This window comes from Mangifera indica, chromosome 1 (assembly GCF_011075055.1).
Source record: "Mangifera indica cultivar Alphonso chromosome 1, CATAS_Mindica_2.1, whole genome shotgun sequence".
Lineage (NCBI taxonomy): Eukaryota > Viridiplantae > Streptophyta > Magnoliopsida > Sapindales > Anacardiaceae > Mangifera > Mangifera indica.
The window spans coordinates 27,702,781-27,720,815 of record NC_058137.1 but is presented as its reverse complement, the minus strand read 5'-3'; the positions used below and the strand labels follow the sequence as shown (position 1 = coordinate 27,720,815).

Sequence of the window (18,035 nt, the reverse complement as noted above, 5' to 3'; positions counted from 1 at the left end):
CCCAAGTCAAAAGAGGAGTCAGGTTATATTCAGCACCCAATTGAAAGGCCTCTTACAACCTTCTGCTCGAAGAGAACGGGTCCCTTGTCGAAGAAGGTCTCAGTCTACTTCCTTTCTGGATTTTTCCACTCATACCCTGCCACGCACCCCCTATCGGGGCCTCCACAAGTCTTCTTTAGCGTGTGGACTTCGACTTCAACCTCAGCTTCATCTTCATAATAAATTTCCAATATGCTTAAAGATTAAGATAAATTCAACCTAATCACAATACGAAAATCTGACATCCACCATCCAATTGGTGGTGCCTACAGATTAATTACCTCGAGTCGGCCAAGGACAAGGCCCAATCGACCTTCTCTCCCTTATATATTTTCTCTCTGGGTCTCATTTTTTTCTGTCGTGTAACAGAAGCCAGAGTCTCAAGGTTCAGACTTTAAAGGTCAGCTCTCTTTCAAGTTGTATTTTCTCTTCTGGGTTTGACTGTTTTCTCTCTTCTTGATAGAATTTGTTAGTTCTTCGTGTAATTTTTTTTACGTACAGTTATAATCCCTTTAAGGTTTTCTATAAGTATTTCCCTATAAGTTTTGGGTTTTGCATAGTGAAAAATTTGAACTCGAACATGTAAAAGAGCCAAATAATTCTTTACTTTCTTTCGTTTTCCTTTTCAAAGCCATGCATTGCAAGCTTGGTTACTTTCTCTTTTGTTGTGTTTGGACTTTTACTGGAATTTCTTGTGTCGTAGGGCCTGGCAAATTGTATGTGTATTAATAATTCTAATAAAATTATTTATATATATATATTTAAGGATATAGTATGCGTATATAGATAATATTTTATCAAGTAATTAAATAATTTTAAATTAAATTAAAATTTTATTTTCCACTTAAGGTTTAATAAAATAACAAATTCTCATTCTTTCATCAGGATTTAGGGTAAAACAGACCATTTCTATATGATACAAAGTTGAAATAGACCATTCATGAAGTAATAATAAAAAATTTAACTTGTACTATATTATTATTATTATAATACAAAAATAATATTTTATTCCCATTATTCTATTTGTTATATAGAAATATTTGAATTAAAATTCATGAATTATGGAAACTCCAATAATTGACCAATTAAATTAAATACTGAATTATAACTATTTTTAACATTATCTAAAGAATAATATAAAACTTGACGACCTAATTCAATATTTTTACAAAATCTCTAAATAAATATACTGAAACTAGCTGTACTTAAAATCCATAACTCTTTGAGTCATTGCATCAAATATGGAGAGTTGTAATTTCAGACCCAATTTCTTTACTTTTTTCATTTGATTTCAGTAAAAACCAAAAACACTTCTTGGGTCTCTTTTTCCCTGAACAAAAGAAAAGCTTAATTATTTTACTTTTAAACTAATAGGATAGAAGAAAACGTCATTCAAATTATGAAGAGAAAATGGAGAGAATGGTTCAAAATAGGAATATAATTTATATTTACTTGCCAATCTTATGAATATGATTATATTTCTATTATTTTTGCCTCATTCAAAATCATTTATTATTGAAAGAAAGCATACATGTTTTTTCAATAAAGGTAAATTTGTAATTTACTTTAAATTAATATAATATACTAATAAAATCAGATGATGAGTGGGTATATGGCTTATTCAAAGTTAATGATGAAAATTTGTCATTTTGTCAAACTTTGGGTGGGAAATTGTTTTTTGGCATTTTGAGTTATAATAAAACTATGAGTATGCTTTTTGTACATAAATAATGACGTATTATAATGTAATTGAATATTATTTTAATTTTAATTTTCAATTATTCAATCATAGTTGTACACAAAAATTATGTATATAATATTATTTTTTGAATTAAAGTTAAAATAATACCTAATATAATGACGCATCATCTGTGTATCTATTTTGTATACTAAAAATATATCGATATATTATTGTTCTAATATTTCAGCAATAAAAGAGTTTTTAAGTTCTTGCAAGCAAAGTTCATGGTTGACATGGAGGGCCAGATTCCGTCATCCTTGGATCCATTGGCTGAGACCAAGCGTTTTGCTAATTCCAAAGGTGGGTATGTTCATCTCCGGATTCAGAAGAGGAATAGAAGGAAAAGTATAACCACAATTGAAGGATTGAATGAGAATTTCGGCTACTCCAAGATCCTCAAAGACCTCAAGAAAGAGTTATGTTGTAATGGAAATGTTGTCCAGGACAAAAATCTAGGCAAGGTGATTCAACTCCAGGGCGATCAGCGCGCCAATGTCATCAACTTCCTTGTCAAAGAAATGCTTGCGGACAAGAACCAGATCAAAGTTCATGGCTTTCAAGGACGTGGGGTTGTGTGATTTGGAGAATGAGAAATACTGTGTATACATATTTTTGATACATAATTTAAGTATACAAATAATGTGTCATTTTGTGATTGAGTGTTATTTTATCTTTAATTTAAAATTATTTAATCATATGATAATATATCATCTATGTATCTAAATTATGTACGTATAATTTAATTATAGGAGAATAAGTATTTTATCATCTTATCTTTAATATATAAAAATAAGACAGATTTGAGTTGAGTTAATTTGAATTTAAATTTATATTTGGTTTAAACGAACTAAAATTAAGTTGAAGTTCTAGTTTAACAATTTAATTTAGGTTTCGTAACTGATTCTTCATTAGAACTCTCTTTCATTAACAATTATTCTTTTTTCATTGATAAGTTTTTCTCTTCACTTCCAGTGGTTCTCATTCTTCAGCAACTTGTACTCTCTAACATCATTATTTGCTTTACTATATGAGGTGACTTTGAGCCTGAATTTGAATTTGTCATTTCCAATTTAAGTTAAGCTCAAATTGATCTTTATTGGGCTTAATGTGGTTTGTAACATTCAAATTTTTTTCATAAACACTCATATTGTATTATTGTTTTCTTTAAAAAAATATATTAATTCGTATCGATAATATATATCGTATCATATAATATGTTTATTCTATTGCATTAATTCAATATATATTATAATAAGTATAATTTTCTACTTGTATTATATCGTATTGTGTATTATAGAATATTGATAACTATGATTCAAACAGTAATCCAAACCGCACCAAACTATATTTTTCAGTTTAGAAAAGTCTGGCTTGCGGTTGGGTCGTTCCACTTCTCATCATTTCACGGAACTCGTCATAGTTGATTCTACCATCCTGTAAAAACAAAGAGACTTGACAACCAATATTGCATAATGGAAACAAAAAACTTTGTTTTGGAAGGTCAAGGCTTACATTATCTGTGTCAACTTCAGATATTATTTCTTTGACTGTGGCAACATCCCCTATTCCATACTCTTTCATGGCTGATTCTAATCCATCCACCGTGATAAACCTGTGCAGGTATTCAAGTAAAAAAGGTTTCAGTAGTTTGAATCAGTAATAACCCCTTCCACATAAGCAAAAGACAGGTAGTTTCACAGAGCTTTGGGTCTCAAAATTTGCTAAACTCTAGCCTTGCAGTTGCACGTTATCCACATCTCCCCATTCAAAACATTTGCTGTTACACAAATATATTGACATTGGGAGAAGACGTCAACCTCCCTAGTAGACCTCCAAAACTTGATGGCAGGTTGGTGCCATATATTTGCAGCTAATGATTTAATTTGAAGTGTAAAAGACCATGATGACATATGGTTCAATTTGATCATAGTCAATGAAAAGCATTATAGTGTTCTTCCTCATTGTACAGAAATTGTTAAGTCCAGAAAATTTGGAACCGTAGACTTACCCGCTATTATCCTTATCAAAATGTTGAAAAGCTTTGTAAAGATGTTCTTCTCGTTCTAACCAGTGTCTGTGCATCGTGGCAGTGATAAATTCAATGTAGTCAATAGTTCCATTTCCATCAACATCAGCCTGAAATTGCAGTCAAGAATTTAAGTTGGGTAGAAAACAAAACAACTAATGATCCCAATTACCAAAAATGAAGAGCTTGATAAATACTCACAGCTTCCATGAGCTCCTTGACTTCAGCTTCTGTAAGCTTTGATCCAATTCGAGCAAATCCTTCCTTCAGTTCATCGTAGGTAATTGTGCCACTTTTGTCAGTGTCCATGTTTGCAAACATTGACTTGAGCCCTTGGATCTCGTCAGTGGAAAGATTTTCTGCGATGACCTATAATCATTTTATGATTCACCCACTTTAATCGTCAGATAGCTATAATAGTCTATAGAGCACAACAAACACCAGAGCATAAACATAATAATGAAAAACTGGAAAAGAAAACTGTTCGATCCAACACTATCTCATAGTTTACATGGTCTTCTATTGTTCTGTTTGAAATAAAATGAAGCCACACATGTAGATTCTCAGAATTACCTTCAGTGCAAGTTTCTTTAGTTTGTTCATTGCTCTGAATTCCTTCATCCTAGAAAGAACTGCGCTATCTAATGGCTTGTCTGATGCATTCGCACCTTCTCTAATCCATGGGTGCTCTGCATAAGCCACACAATTTTGAACTAGATCAGAATCAAGATTTAATGAGAATAATCAGTGTCACCATGGGTGGTTATAGTGAGATTAAGCAAGATACTGGAGGGAATCTGACAAAATTATTCATGAATTGATTACAATTCTGAACTATCAGAAATGACATACCCAGAACTTGGGCAGAAGTAATCCGCTTTTTTGGGTCAGCTGTAAGCATCCTCCGCACCAAGTCCTTGGCACTGCTTGATATACTTGGCCATGGTGTACTTTCAAAGTCAATTTTCCCTTCCAATATAGCATCAAAAATTCCCCTCTCCGTTTCTGCAGTGTACATCATAACTTGTTCAGAGATCATCTTCATACTTAGCTCACTTAATGATAATAAACAAGTGTGATTGTCTGAGATGGCTTACTTAAAAGTGAAAAAAGGAACTTATAGGATGCAAAATGCGTAATTTTTACCTGCCCAAAAAGGAGGTACGCCACTGAGTAAAATATACAACATAACTCCTGCACTCCAAATGTCTATTTCTTTCCCATATTTTCGGTGTAAAACTTCAGGGGCAACATAGTAAGCACATCCTACTGCATCCCGATAAATCTTTCCTGGAAAGTAGGAAATTTGAGAATTTGATAAAAAATTGTAGCTATTTCACAATGTACCTCTTCTATCAACTGAAGGCTAAATAATACCAAACATGTGACAAGCATAAACAATATAATAAAAAGATTTCCCTAGCATGAGAGAAGAGGTAACAAAGTGTTAGCGTTACAGCAGTCGAAAGCCACATTGGATTTCAATCACCCAAGTGAATAAGGTTTAGGAAGTATCAAGTTGCAAACTTCAAATTGCTAAATGACTCTTCCTTGCCATTTCATCCATTTGTTCACGTATAAAAATAATATAGACATTTTTGGTGCCTCTTGCACCAAAAATTGTCTAACAACTGATGCATTAACGAAAGAAATTGAAATCAAAATGTAACAAAACCAATCTTCAATTTGCTTTCCTGAGCAAAAAATTGACCTGAAACTCTAGAGGTCAAATCTTTTTTTTTTTAAGATTTATAAGTGAAGTCATGACACACCTATATACCATATGACTAGTTCTTCTTTGATATTTCAAAGCATATTTAATTCAGCTAATCAATGAAGCAACAAGCTTCGATTAATCAAAAGATTCAAAAAGCTGCCCTCGGCAGGAATGAACCAAATTGTCAATAATTATGACAACATGAAACAAGGATCCACAGGACAAAAAAAATGTTCCAAATATTAAACATATATGCACATACTCCTGAAATTCAAGTCAATAATCAAATTTGTCAATTCAAATTATCAAGTATAATGTAAGAATAAAGATATTTACCCTCCTCAATGAACACTGACAATCCAAAATTTGTAGCCTTCAAAAGAGCATTCTCATCCTTGCTAGACAACAAGAAATTCTCAGGCTTAAGGTCTCTATGCATCACCCCCATAAAATGACAAATATGCACAACATTCACTATACTTCTACACATTGAAGCTGCAGCTCTCTCACTGTAATGCCCCTTAGCAATAATCCTATCAAAAAGTTCACCACCAGCACACAACTCCATAACAAGATGCACAGACTGCTTGTCCTCATAGGCACCCTTAAACTCAACTATATTAGGTTGACCGCTCAAGTGTTGCATTATCTCAATCTCTCTTCTGATAGCATCCTTATCATTTTTATTCACAATTTTTGTCTTAGAAATCGACTTGCAAGCAAATGTTTTCCCAGTTGAATTCTCAGTACACAAATGAGTTACACCAAATTGACCCCTACCAAGTTCCTTACCAATAGTATAATGTGACTTAACATCTTCAAAAGGTTTACCAAGAATAGTGTCTGTCCTGTGAGTGCGAAGTAGTGTTGGACTTGAACTTGGAACAGCTGGTTTGTATGGCGATGAAGCTCCATGGTGACCTGGTTTTTCAGGTAATTGATGGGCTTGTTGAGCCGGTTGAGTCTTAAACTGGTGATGAACTACAGGATTTGCTTCTGATCCGTAATCATAACCATTATGCTGAGGCGTTGAATCTCCACTTTTGGTTAAACAACCACCCATTTCTCGTAAAAAGAAGAGATTTTTTGAGGAACCCAGATGAGAGAAGAAAGAGACAGAGAAAATGTGAGATTTTATTAGGGAAAATTGAGAAATGAGTGGAATAAAGATGAGAAAATGAAAGAAAGTTAGGTAAAGACTCCAACTTGGGAGAGAAAATTAACAAGAACAGAACAAAGTTGATGACTTTAAAAGAGGGAGCTTCTAGTCAAAGTTTAAGGTGGAAACCAAAAAACAAAAGAAACAAACTTGGTCGACGGTTAATACTGTTGAAAGCTACATGGAAGAAAGAGAGAAAGAGAAACAGAGTGAAAGAACTAGGAACCTTCCCTCAGTGAAAGGGTACAAAGAGGTTATAATTACAATCAGATCCAATATTTGATGCAAATATTTTTTATCTATTAATTTTTAAAAATTTATCAATTTATTAAATTTTACTGATATTAATAAAAATAAAATTATTATTTAAAAATTTTATTTAAATTTAAATTTTAGATTATCCCTTAAATTTTAAAAAACTACTTTTTCCCCTCAAATTACCTTTTTTTCTTCAGGTTTCAAAACCTGTTATTTCTCCCTTAGGTTATAGGGTTTCCTTGGCAAATTTAAAACTCCCACATATTTTTCTCTTTTCTTGTTGCCACCCCAAGGTTTTGAAATATTGTCAATGCACACCTTGATCTCTTATTTTGGTTGCTACTGCATTTCCAACTTCATCCCCTCTGTCTCAAGCTACTAATTTATCAGAGGTCGAGCTGTGTCAAGCCTAGTACCAATCTCCAATGAGGTCGCTCCTTCCCATGACCTTCATATGCTATTTTTCTTCTTCTTCTTCACGTCACTATTGAATGCCTCCTTCTCAGTTTCTTGCTATCATCGTCTATCGAGATTGAGTAGGTTTAGTATACTCTATTTCATCGATGCTAGCCTTCCTCCTTCGTGACTCCCATTGGCACAAAACGGGGTTGAAATCGAGCAAGATCTCTCATTCAATTTCAGCCTCATTTTGTGTCGATGAGAGTCACCATGGGAAGGAGAAGAAGTAGACGACTCAATCTTGGAGGAGAAGCATGTCGAAGATGGAGGAGAAGGACACCGATGATGATCGAAAACTAAAATTGAAGAGGGCTGAAGTTACAATTTTTCAAAAAGCAAGGGGAAGACGAGACGGAAAAAAAATATGAAAGTTGAAAACTAGATTCTCGCTGGGGGGGGGGGGGGGGAGAGTCATTTTTTAAACTTAGAAAATATGAGTTTAGGGGCAAAAATAAAATTTTAAAACTTAAGGATAGTAAAAAATATAAATTTAAATAAAATTTTTAAATGACGATTTTATTCTTAATAATAATAATGAAATATAATAGACGAATGAGTATTTAGATTTTCAAAACGCCAAAGGACTATTTCCCACCCAAAGTATGCCCATTTTCCAAGTTTTCTCCCGTTAATTTTAAAAATCGCATTTACCCACTCATAGGTTGTTAAAATTAACTAAGTTAGCTAGTTATATCATTTCCCCCTCCAAACCCTAAAAACTAACAATTTTCTCCCAACCTAAGTTTTAAAAAATAGCATTTTCCCTCTAGGGTTTCCAATTTTCAGATTCAAATTTTTGATGTTGTTTCTTCTTCTCCAACAACCTCCAAATGATGTCTCTTGACTTGTCTTCGTCGACCATCATGCCCAAGAGAGCTGTCGAAAAGAGACCACATCAGAGAGGAAGAAACGATACCAAAAAATTAAATCTGAAAAATTGAAAACCCTAAGGGGAAAAATATTGTTTTAAAAAACTTGGGTTAGAGAAATTGTTAATTTTTAGGGTTTAGAGGGAGAAATAAAATCAAATTTAAGTTTATTTTTAATAATATAGACAAAATGATGACTTTGTCTTTGAAAACGTTAATTTTAATTGTCTATGAGTAGATAAATGAAAATTTCAAAATTAACGAGAGGAAACTTGGAAAAACAGTATACCTTGAGTAGGAAATAGTCCTTTGACCTTTTAAAAGTTAAAAGAATATAAAGTTAGGTTTGCATAAAACCTTGTGTGGGAAAGAGTCATTTGGCCGCAGGAAAAATCTTAACTTGCTTAAATAAACTTTGATATTAGCAAGCTTGTGTTAATAAATTAATAAAAGATATTTATTTATATAATTTATTTTTTTATCAATTATATAATTTATTTTATGAATTATATTATCTATAAATAAATTGAAATGCCATCCTATAATTAAATATATTATTATTTTGTATATATTAATAAATAATACTTATATTAAATCAATTTATTTTGTACACATTAATAATTAATACTTATATATTAAGTATTATTCTTATTATATAAATATCTAGAAAGGACTTAAAATATCAATAAATAGATAAGTATAAGAAAAACTTGACAACTATAATATAGGGTTTGCGTGAATGGCTTTTATTTAAAAAAAAAAAAAAAGACTTATTAAGGACCTAAATGTTATTATTAGATTCTAATGGTTCTTACTTTGTTTAGGCTATGCATTGGGGACCAAAAAAGCATTTCTATAGAAATGGGTTGAAACTGAATTTTTCCAAGACAAAAAGATCTTAACCATAGACTTTTTTTTTTTTTTTAATTTTCGAAAATAAATAAGAGTGACCAGTTTTGGAATCAGAATTTTTGTAGGAATATTTTTGTATTTTTAAAAAAATTACTCTGTCCCAAAATATGCTGATTGGCTAATTCATGGAACCACATTTAGGAATGAGATTCTACCTTTGCCTTGCATTTCAGAGTAAAAAGTTCATATTACTCAAGTTTCAGGTGGCTCAGCTTGAATTTGAATTTGTTATTTCAAATTTGAGCCGAACTCAAATTGGTCCTAGTTGGGCTTGATGTGGCTTGTACCATTTGAAGATTTTTCATAAATACTTATACTGTATTATTATTTAAAAAAATATATATATTGATCCGTATTAGTAATATGTATCATATCGTATAATATATTTACTGTATCATATTAATTTAATATAGTTTATAATAAGTATAGTTTTTCACTTATATTATATTGTATTGTATATTATAAAATATTGATAACTATGATTCAAACATTAATTTAAACTGCATCTTTTAGTTTAGTTTGAAAATTTTTCAAATATATATTTTTTTCAGTGAAGTTTGAAAAAACTTTCAAATCAAACCGTGTACACCCTAATGGCTTGAATCCACCCCTTTACAAAGTACAACCAATTAGCATCATTGTATCTGTTTATTTCATTCACCTCTGAATATATTCTGTCCCAAAATATGCTATTTGGCTAATTCACGGAACCACATATAGGAATGAGATTCTACCTTTCCGGCCTCGCATTTCTGAGTAAAAAGTTCATTTTCTTTATTATCATTATACTCCTCAAGTTTCAGTGTCTTTCAACTTCCTTTTCGCTTATACGCAATTACTTTCCTTCGTACTTACACACTAACATTTAACCCTTTTCTCTTATGCATCAGATTATTGGTATAAGATTCCTTAACAATAATATTGGACAAATACTTTGTCATAACCGATCATTTGTTAATAAATCAATATATTTTTAATGTAAGGATCCACAAATATTCTTCTCTATATTAATAAAATTATGTATATTCAATTTTGAGTATTTAACATTTATGATGACATATCATGAGTATTTAATTGAGTATTAGATGAAAATAGCATTGTTCCCTCTCTATATGTACCTTGCCATTAATTCTCAATTTCTCATAGTATCATCCCTCGAAAGTCTCCAAGGTGTCCATCCATCTCTAAACCTTAAAGTCCTTTTTCATTTGTCTTTCATCAGATTATTTGCTTTCTTCCTCTTGCTTGTTTTCATTGTTTCAAATCCATACCCCACTTTTGTTTCATGTAAGTAGAGAAAAATACAAAATTTTGTAAGCAGATGACATGATATATCATGATTAATTAGTTGTATGCATTAACATGATATCTAATAAAGAACTTGTAATCTATTGCAGATTGCAAATTGTGTAAGATCACTCCATGTTGGTAGATGAAGATGGGTTGCCAATTCAGGAGTTTTATGTTTCAATCGGCATACATTAGGATGGAGTAAAAAAATGCAGAACGACCGTTCATGGTTTCAGAGAGGGCACCAGCTATGAGTGGATGCTTAAGGTGTAAAGGTGATGTTGTTGAGGACCCGAGGCTCGGCAAGGTCATTCAACTGCAAGGTAACCAAGGGCTGGACGTTGGGAAATGTGTTGTTAATAGTGGCTTTGCCTGCAGGCAACAAGTTAGCATTCTGGAATTTGATGGGCAATATAAGGTGATTAATAAGGTCTGGTAATGGGCTCGAAATGCTGTGTTTCAGCACTGCTAAGTTCATGAATAAAGCTTGCAATATGTTACAAGGTTAATATAATCAATAATACTATGTTTTCTAATAACCAGTAATATGAAACCCAAATGAAAGCAATACTTAACAGGAAACACATATATTTACATGAAAAAAAAATCAAAGACAACGAAAACTACAGGCAAGTGATGAAGAAATTTTCATTATGAATAAAAAAGATTACAAGAAAAAGAAGATTGTCTGTTCTTTCTGTTTGAATTTTTAATCTTTGTTCTTATTGTTTTGCATCACACAATTCCTCTCTTTTCCATACATGTTAATATAATTTTTATATATAGAACTCGATCAAACATATTCTTAACACACATGTATTCGTTAATTGCATGTCCACAAACAATTCGTACCTGCATTACAACATGTCACTCCAATTAATAGGTCGTATCAACTTTACTCAACTAGATTAAACAAGCAGGGTTTTAACCGCTGTTTTTACTCAAGTGTATTTAAAAAAAGTCTATACTATGGGCGAAGCCCCAACACTTCACATGAGATCAATGAGGAGCTACAGGACTAGGCTTATCAGCGTAATTCCTCCACTGCCACCATAAATCCTTTCGAAAATTTATCTTTTAAAATCCACATTTTTTGAATTTGGATAATCTCTTATAGAATTCGAATCAACACTAGACAACAAGTACTTGTATAATACACTATAACTGGGTTAACTTATTAACTTTTGACTTCTGATATGAATGTTACAGGACAGTAGACACAAGTTGCAAAGAGGGAAGAAGTACTGATAATCACAAGCAATCTTCGTATATAACAGGAGCTGTAAGTAAGCATATTTCCCTTAAAAAATAAATTGCACTTCAAACATCCTTATGTCTCCGGAAAGAACAGAAGAAAACATGAACGAATGAAGATCTTAGCTAGATACACACAAACTGGCACTTAGTAAAGCAAAAAACAATCAAAATGCAAGGCCTCATGTCAAATTTGAAGATATCCATATTGGAGTTGATGGAAAGAAAGTACTCTGAAAGAAAAATGAATGTCCACTCACAGGCTGTGAGTCGTTAATCTCCCAGATTTTTTTTTTTACAAAGCACATCTGAATTGCTCAAAAAAAAAAAAACAAAAGCCATGCATTGATTTAGAAAAGTCTGGCTTGCGGTTGGGTCGTTCCACTTCTCATCATTTCACGGAACTCATCATAGTTGATTCTACCATCCTGTAAAAACAAAGAGACTTGAGAATCAATATTGAATAATGGAAACAAAAAATTTTGTTTTGGAAGGTCAAGGCTTACGTTATCTGTGTCAACTTCAGATATTATTTCTTTGATTGTGGCATCATCCCCTATTCCATACTCTTTCATGGCTGATCCTAATTCGTCCACCGTGATAAACCTGTGCAGGTATTCAAGTAAAAAAGGTTTCAGTAGTCTGAATCAGTGATAACCCCTTCCACATAAGCAAAAGACAGGTAGTTCCACAGAGCTTTGGGTCTCAAAATTTGCTAAACTCTAGCCTTGCAGTTGCATGTTATCCACATCTCCCCATTCAACACATTTGCTGTTACACAAATATATTGACATCTGGGGTAGACGTCAACCTCCCTAGTAGACCTCCAAAACTTGATGGCAGGTTGGTGCCATATATTTGCAGCTAATGATTTAATTTGAGGTGTAAAAGACCACGATGACATATGGTTAAATTTGATCATAGTCAATGAAAAGCATTATAGTGTTCTTCCTCATTGTACAGAAATTGTTAATTCCAGAAAATTTGGAACTGTAGACTTACCCGCTATTATCCTTATCAAAATGTTGAAAAGCTTTGTAAAGATGTTCATCTCGTTCTAACCGGTGTCTGTGCATCGTGGCAGTGATAAATTCAATGTAGTCAATAGTTCCATTTCCATCAACATCAGCCTGAAATTGCAGTCAAGAATTTAAATAGGTTAGAAAACAAAACAACCAATGATCCCAATTACCAAAAGTGAAGAGCTTGTTAAATACTCACAGCTTCCATGAGCTGCTTGACTTCAGCTTCTGTAAGCTTTGATCCAATTCGGGCTAATCCTTCCTTCAGTTCATCATAGGTAATTGTGCCACTGTTGTCGGTGTCCATGTTTGCAAACATTGACTTGAGCCCTTGGATCTCATCAGTAGAAAGATTTTCTGCGATGACCTATAATCATTTTATGATTCACCCACTTTAATCGTCAGAGAGCTATAATAGTCTATAGAGCACAACAAACACCAGAGCATAAACATAATAATGAATAACTGGAAAAGAAAACTGTTCGATCAAACACCATCTCATAGTTTACATGGTCTTCTATTGTTCTGTTTGAAATAAAATGAAGCCACGCATGTAGATTCTTAGAATTACCTTCAGTGCAAGTTTCTTTAGTTTGTTCATTGCCCTGAATTGCTTCATCCTAGACAGAACTGCGCTATCTAATGGCTTGTCTGATGCATTTCCGCCTTCTCTAATCCATGGGTGCTCTGCATAAGCCACACAATTTTGAACTAGTTCAGAATCAAGATTTAATGAGAATAATCAGTGTCATCATGGGTGGTTCTAGCGAGCTTAAGCAAGATACTAGAGGGAATCTGACAAAATTATTCAAGAATTGATGACAATTCTGAACTATCAGAAATGACATACCCAGAACTTGAGCAGAAGTAATCCGCTTTTTTGGGTCAGCTGTAAGCATCCTCCGCACCAAGTCCTTGGCACTGCTTGATATACTTGGCCATGGTTTACTTTCAAAGTCAATTTTCCCTTCCACAATAGCAGCAAAAATTCCCTTCTCCGTTTCTGCAGTGTACCTCATAACTTGTTCAGAGATCATCTTCATACTTAGCTCACTTAATGATAATAAACAAGTGCGATTGTCTGAGATGGCTTACTTAAAAGTGGAAAAAAGAATTTATAGGATGCAAAATGCATAATTTTTACCTGCCCAAAAAGGAGGTACACCACTGAGTAAAATGTACAACATGACTCCTGCACTCCAAATGTCTATTTCTTTCCCATATTTTCGGTGTAAAACTTCAGGGGCAACATAGTAAGCACTTCCTACTATATCCCGATAAACCTTTCCTGGAAAGTAGGAAATTCGAGAATTTGATAAAAAATTGTAGCTACTTCACAATGTACCTCTTCCATCAACTGAAGGCTAAATAATACCAAACATGAGACAAGCATAAACAATATAATAAAAAGATTTCCCTAGCATGAGAGAAGAGGTAACAAAGTGTTAACATTACGGCAGTCGAAAGCCACATTGGATTTTAATCACCCAAGTGAATAAGGTATAGGAAGTATCAAGTTGCAAACTTCAAATTGCTAAATGACTCTGCCTTGCCATTTCATCCATTTGTTCACGTATAAAAATAATATAGACATTTTTGGTGCCTCTTGCACCAAAAATTGTCTAACAACTGATGCATTAACAAAAGAAATTGAAATCAAAATGTAACAAAACCAATCTTCAATTTGCTTTCCTGAGCAAACAATTGACCTGCAACTCTAGAGGTCAAATCTTATTTTTTTATTTATAAGTGAAGTCATGACACACCTATATACCATATGACTAGTTCTTCTTTGATATTTCAAAGCATATTTAATTCAGCTAATCAATGAAGCAACAAGCTTAGATTAATCAAAAGATTCAAAAAGCTACCATTGGCAGGAATGAACCAAATTGTCAATAATTATGACAACATGAAACAAGGATCCACAGGACAAAAAAAATGTTCCAAATATTAAACATACTTCTGATATTCAAGTCAATAATCAAATTTGTTAATTCAAATGATCAAGTATAATGTAAGAATAAAGATATTTACCCTCCTCAATGAACACTGACAATCCAAAATCTGTAGCCTTCAAAAGAGCATTCTCATCCTTGCTAGACAACAAGAAATTCTCAGGCTTAAGGTCTCTATGCATCACCCCCATAAAATGACAAATATGCACAACATTCACTATACTTCTACACATTGAAGCTGCAGCTCTCTCACTGTAATGCCCCTTAGCAATAATCCTATCAAAAAGTTCACCACCAGCACACAACTCCATAACAAGATGCACAGATTGCTTGTCCTCATAGGCACCCTTAAACTCAACTATATTAGGTTGACCACTCAAGTGTTGCATTATCTGAATCTCTCTTCTGATATCATCCTTATCATTTTTATTCACAATTTTTCTCTTAGAAATCGACTTGCAAGCAAATGTTTTCCCAGTTGAATTCTCAGTACACAAATGAGTTACACCAAATTGACCCCTACCAAGTTCCTTACCAATAGTATAATGTGACTTAACATCTTCAAAAGGTTTACCAAGAATAGTGTCTGCCCTGTGAGTGTGAACTGGTGTTGGACTTGAACTTGGAACAGCTGGCTTGTATGGCGATGAAGCTCCATGGTGACCTGGTTTTTCAGGTAATTGATGGGCCTGTTGAGCCGGTTGAGCCTTAACGTGGTGATGAACTACAGGATTTGCTTCTGATCCGTAATCATAACTATTATGCTGAGGCGTTGAATCTCCACTTTTGGTTAAACAACCACCCATTTCTCGTAAAAAGAAGAGAATTTTTTAGGAACCCAGATGAGAGAAGAGAGAGACAGAGAAAATGTGAGATTTTATTAGGGAAAATTGAGAAATGAGAGGAATACAGATGAGAAAATGAAAGAAAGTTAGGTAAGGACTCCAAGTTGGGAGAGAAAATTAACAAGAACAGCACAAATCCGATGACTTTAAAAGAGGGAGCTTCTGGTAAAAGTTTAAGGTGAAAACAAGAAAGGAAAAGAAATAAACTTGGTCAACAGTAAATGATGCTGAAAGCCCCACGGAAGAGAGAGAGAAAGAGAAACAGAGTGAAAGAGCAAGGAAACTTCTTTCAGTTCAAGGATAGAAAGAGGTAAATAAGGACGTTGCCAACAAATATTTTCCCTTTTGACAAAAATCTTAACTTTCTTAAATAAACTTTGATATTAGGAAGTTTGTATTAACAAATTAATAAAAGATATTTATTTATATAATTTTATTTTTTATCAATTATATAATTTATTTTATGAATTATATTATCTGTAAATAAATTAAAATGTCATCCTATAATTAAATATATTATTATTTTGTATATTTTAATAAATAATACTTATATTAAATCAATTTATTTTGTGCATATTAATAATTAATACTTATATATTAAGTATTATTCTTATTATATAAATATCTAGAAAGGACTTAAAATATCATTTAGGTCCTTTCAATGGAGTGATTTTTTTTTAATATTTTCATAAAAGTTTAAAATATCACTAATTAGTTAAAATGTGATAGAATCATTAAAAAAAATTGAAAAATCAATAGATTAAAAATATATTAGACTATCAATATTAAAGGGAAAGAACATCGGATTATGTTTTTATAAATTTTATAGAATTTTTAAATCTAAAATAAAATATGAAAAATATCGATAAATAGATAAAGACGCAATCGAATTATCAAAAAATTGACTACTATAATATATAGGGTTTGAGTGAATGGCTTTTATTTAAAAAAAAAAAAAAAGGGAACTTATTAAGGACCTAAATGTTAATATTAGAATGTAATGGGTCCTCATTTATTTAAGCCATGCATTGGGGACCACAAAAATATTTCTATAGAAATGGGTTGAGGCAAGTTTTCCAAGACAAAAAGATCTTGTCCATAGACTTTCCTTTTTAAATTTTCAGAAAATAAATAAGGGTGGCTAGTTTTGGAATCAGAATTTTTTTAGGAATATTTTTGTACATTTAAAAAAAATTCCATAATTAGTAAATAAAACACAAGTCTTAAACCCGTTTTGACTGAATAGGGTGAAATTGCTGCAATCTCAGCCGTGAGATCTTGATTAGAACCTGGAAATGTGGGCCCTGATGACTACAAGGGACATGTGACGAAATGGGTGGGTGGGGAAAACGTACGCTACAGGAGTCTATGATGATTGCTAACTAATGGTAAAATCTAAGTCCAAATTTAAATAATTCAGGTAGAATTTAATTTTTGATTTGGTTGCCGATAATATATAATAATTTTAGGATGGAAAACCATTTTTGACTTTATGATCTTTTAAAAATTGTTCGATTCTAAAGATTTAAAAGTTAATTTAATAATTTATTTTTTATTATTTATACTATTTTATTTAATTTATTAATAATAAAAAATTATAATAATTTTTTATTATCAATGTTTCATCTTAGATATTAAAAAATTAGTAAAGTAATCTTAATTTTAATATAATTATATAATTATTTATTAATTTTTTAGGATAAATATAATTTTTTTATAATTAATATAATAAATAATTTAAAAATAATTATATTTAAATATATTTTAAGTAAAATAATGTACTATTATTCTTTTATTACTTTTAATCAAATACAATAATTATTTATATTTATCAAATTTTATCAAATATAATAATTATTTATACTTAGTAATTTTCTAAGTAATCTATCTATAATAGAATCTTCCTATTTTAGTAATAAAACATTATCTGAACCAACCACCCCCCTTATGAGCATTTGATTAAAGATTATTAAAAATTATTCTAATAATTTATCTTTTAATAAAATTATATATATTTATTTTAGATATATAAATATATACATATTTATATATGTCATTATGTATTAGGTGATTTTGAATTAAAGATAAAATAAGACCTAATTATATAATAACATATATAAATGTGTATACATATTATATCTAACATGAGTATACATAGTATTACTTTTTATTTTTTATTACTTATATTATTTTGTTTAGTTTATAAATAATAAAAGATTTCGATAATATTTTATTATAAATAGTGATATAACAGATAATATAAAAGGTAATCAATTATAATATCTATTTTAAATATTAAAAGATTATTAAAATAACCTTAATTTTATTATAATTATATATTTATTTATTAAATTTTTTAGTAAAAATAAATTTATTTTTAATTAATATAATAAATAATATAAAATATTTTAAAATAATTATATGAGAGTATTTAAATAAAATATTTTATTAATATTTTTTTATTATCTCTAATAAAATATAATATT

General features: G+C 31.3%; 3 protein-coding genes and 1 long non-coding RNA gene across 4 annotated transcripts; 2 read left to right on the top strand and 2 right to left on the bottom strand.

The window, feature by feature from the left end:
* Positions 1-2,004: 2,004 nt before the first annotated feature.
* On the top strand, positions 2,005-2,475 carry LOC123225127 (protein translation factor SUI1 homolog 2-like). The gene has a single exon (XM_044649000.1). It carries the CDS (start codon positions 2,005-2,007, stop codon positions 2,356-2,358), a length of 354 nt encoding a protein of 117 aa, XP_044504935.1. The 3' UTR covers positions 2,359-2,475.
* Positions 2,476-3,022: 547 nt separating this feature from the next.
* LOC123225117 (calcium-dependent protein kinase 33-like) lies at positions 3,023-6,866 on the bottom strand. The gene is made up of 8 exons (XM_044648988.1): positions 5,860-6,866; positions 4,953-5,096; positions 4,659-4,811; positions 4,380-4,495; positions 4,008-4,175; positions 3,789-3,916; positions 3,293-3,392; positions 3,023-3,214 (listed from the first exon to the last, which is right to left on the bottom strand). Exons 1-8 carry the CDS (start codon positions 6,584-6,586, stop codon positions 3,137-3,139), a joined length of 1,614 nt encoding a protein of 537 aa, XP_044504923.1. The 5' UTR covers positions 6,587-6,866; the 3' UTR covers positions 3,023-3,136.
* Positions 6,867-10,294: 3,428 nt separating this feature from the next.
* LOC123225137 lies at positions 10,295-10,977 on the top strand. Its single transcript, XR_006504105.1, has 2 exons — positions 10,295-10,467; positions 10,578-10,977. It is a non-coding gene; the product is annotated as an uncharacterized LOC123225137 (long non-coding RNA).
* A 932-nt stretch (positions 10,978-11,909) lies between these two features.
* LOC123225108 (calcium-dependent protein kinase 33-like) lies at positions 11,910-15,745 on the bottom strand. Its single transcript, XM_044648976.1, has 8 exons — positions 14,784-15,745; positions 13,891-14,034; positions 13,597-13,749; positions 13,318-13,433; positions 12,946-13,113; positions 12,727-12,854; positions 12,231-12,330; positions 11,910-12,152 (listed from the first exon to the last, which is right to left on the bottom strand). Exons 1-8 carry the CDS (start codon positions 15,508-15,510, stop codon positions 12,075-12,077), a joined length of 1,614 nt encoding a protein of 537 aa, XP_044504911.1. The 5' UTR covers positions 15,511-15,745; the 3' UTR covers positions 11,910-12,074.
* Positions 15,746-18,035: the final 2,290 nt, after the last annotated feature.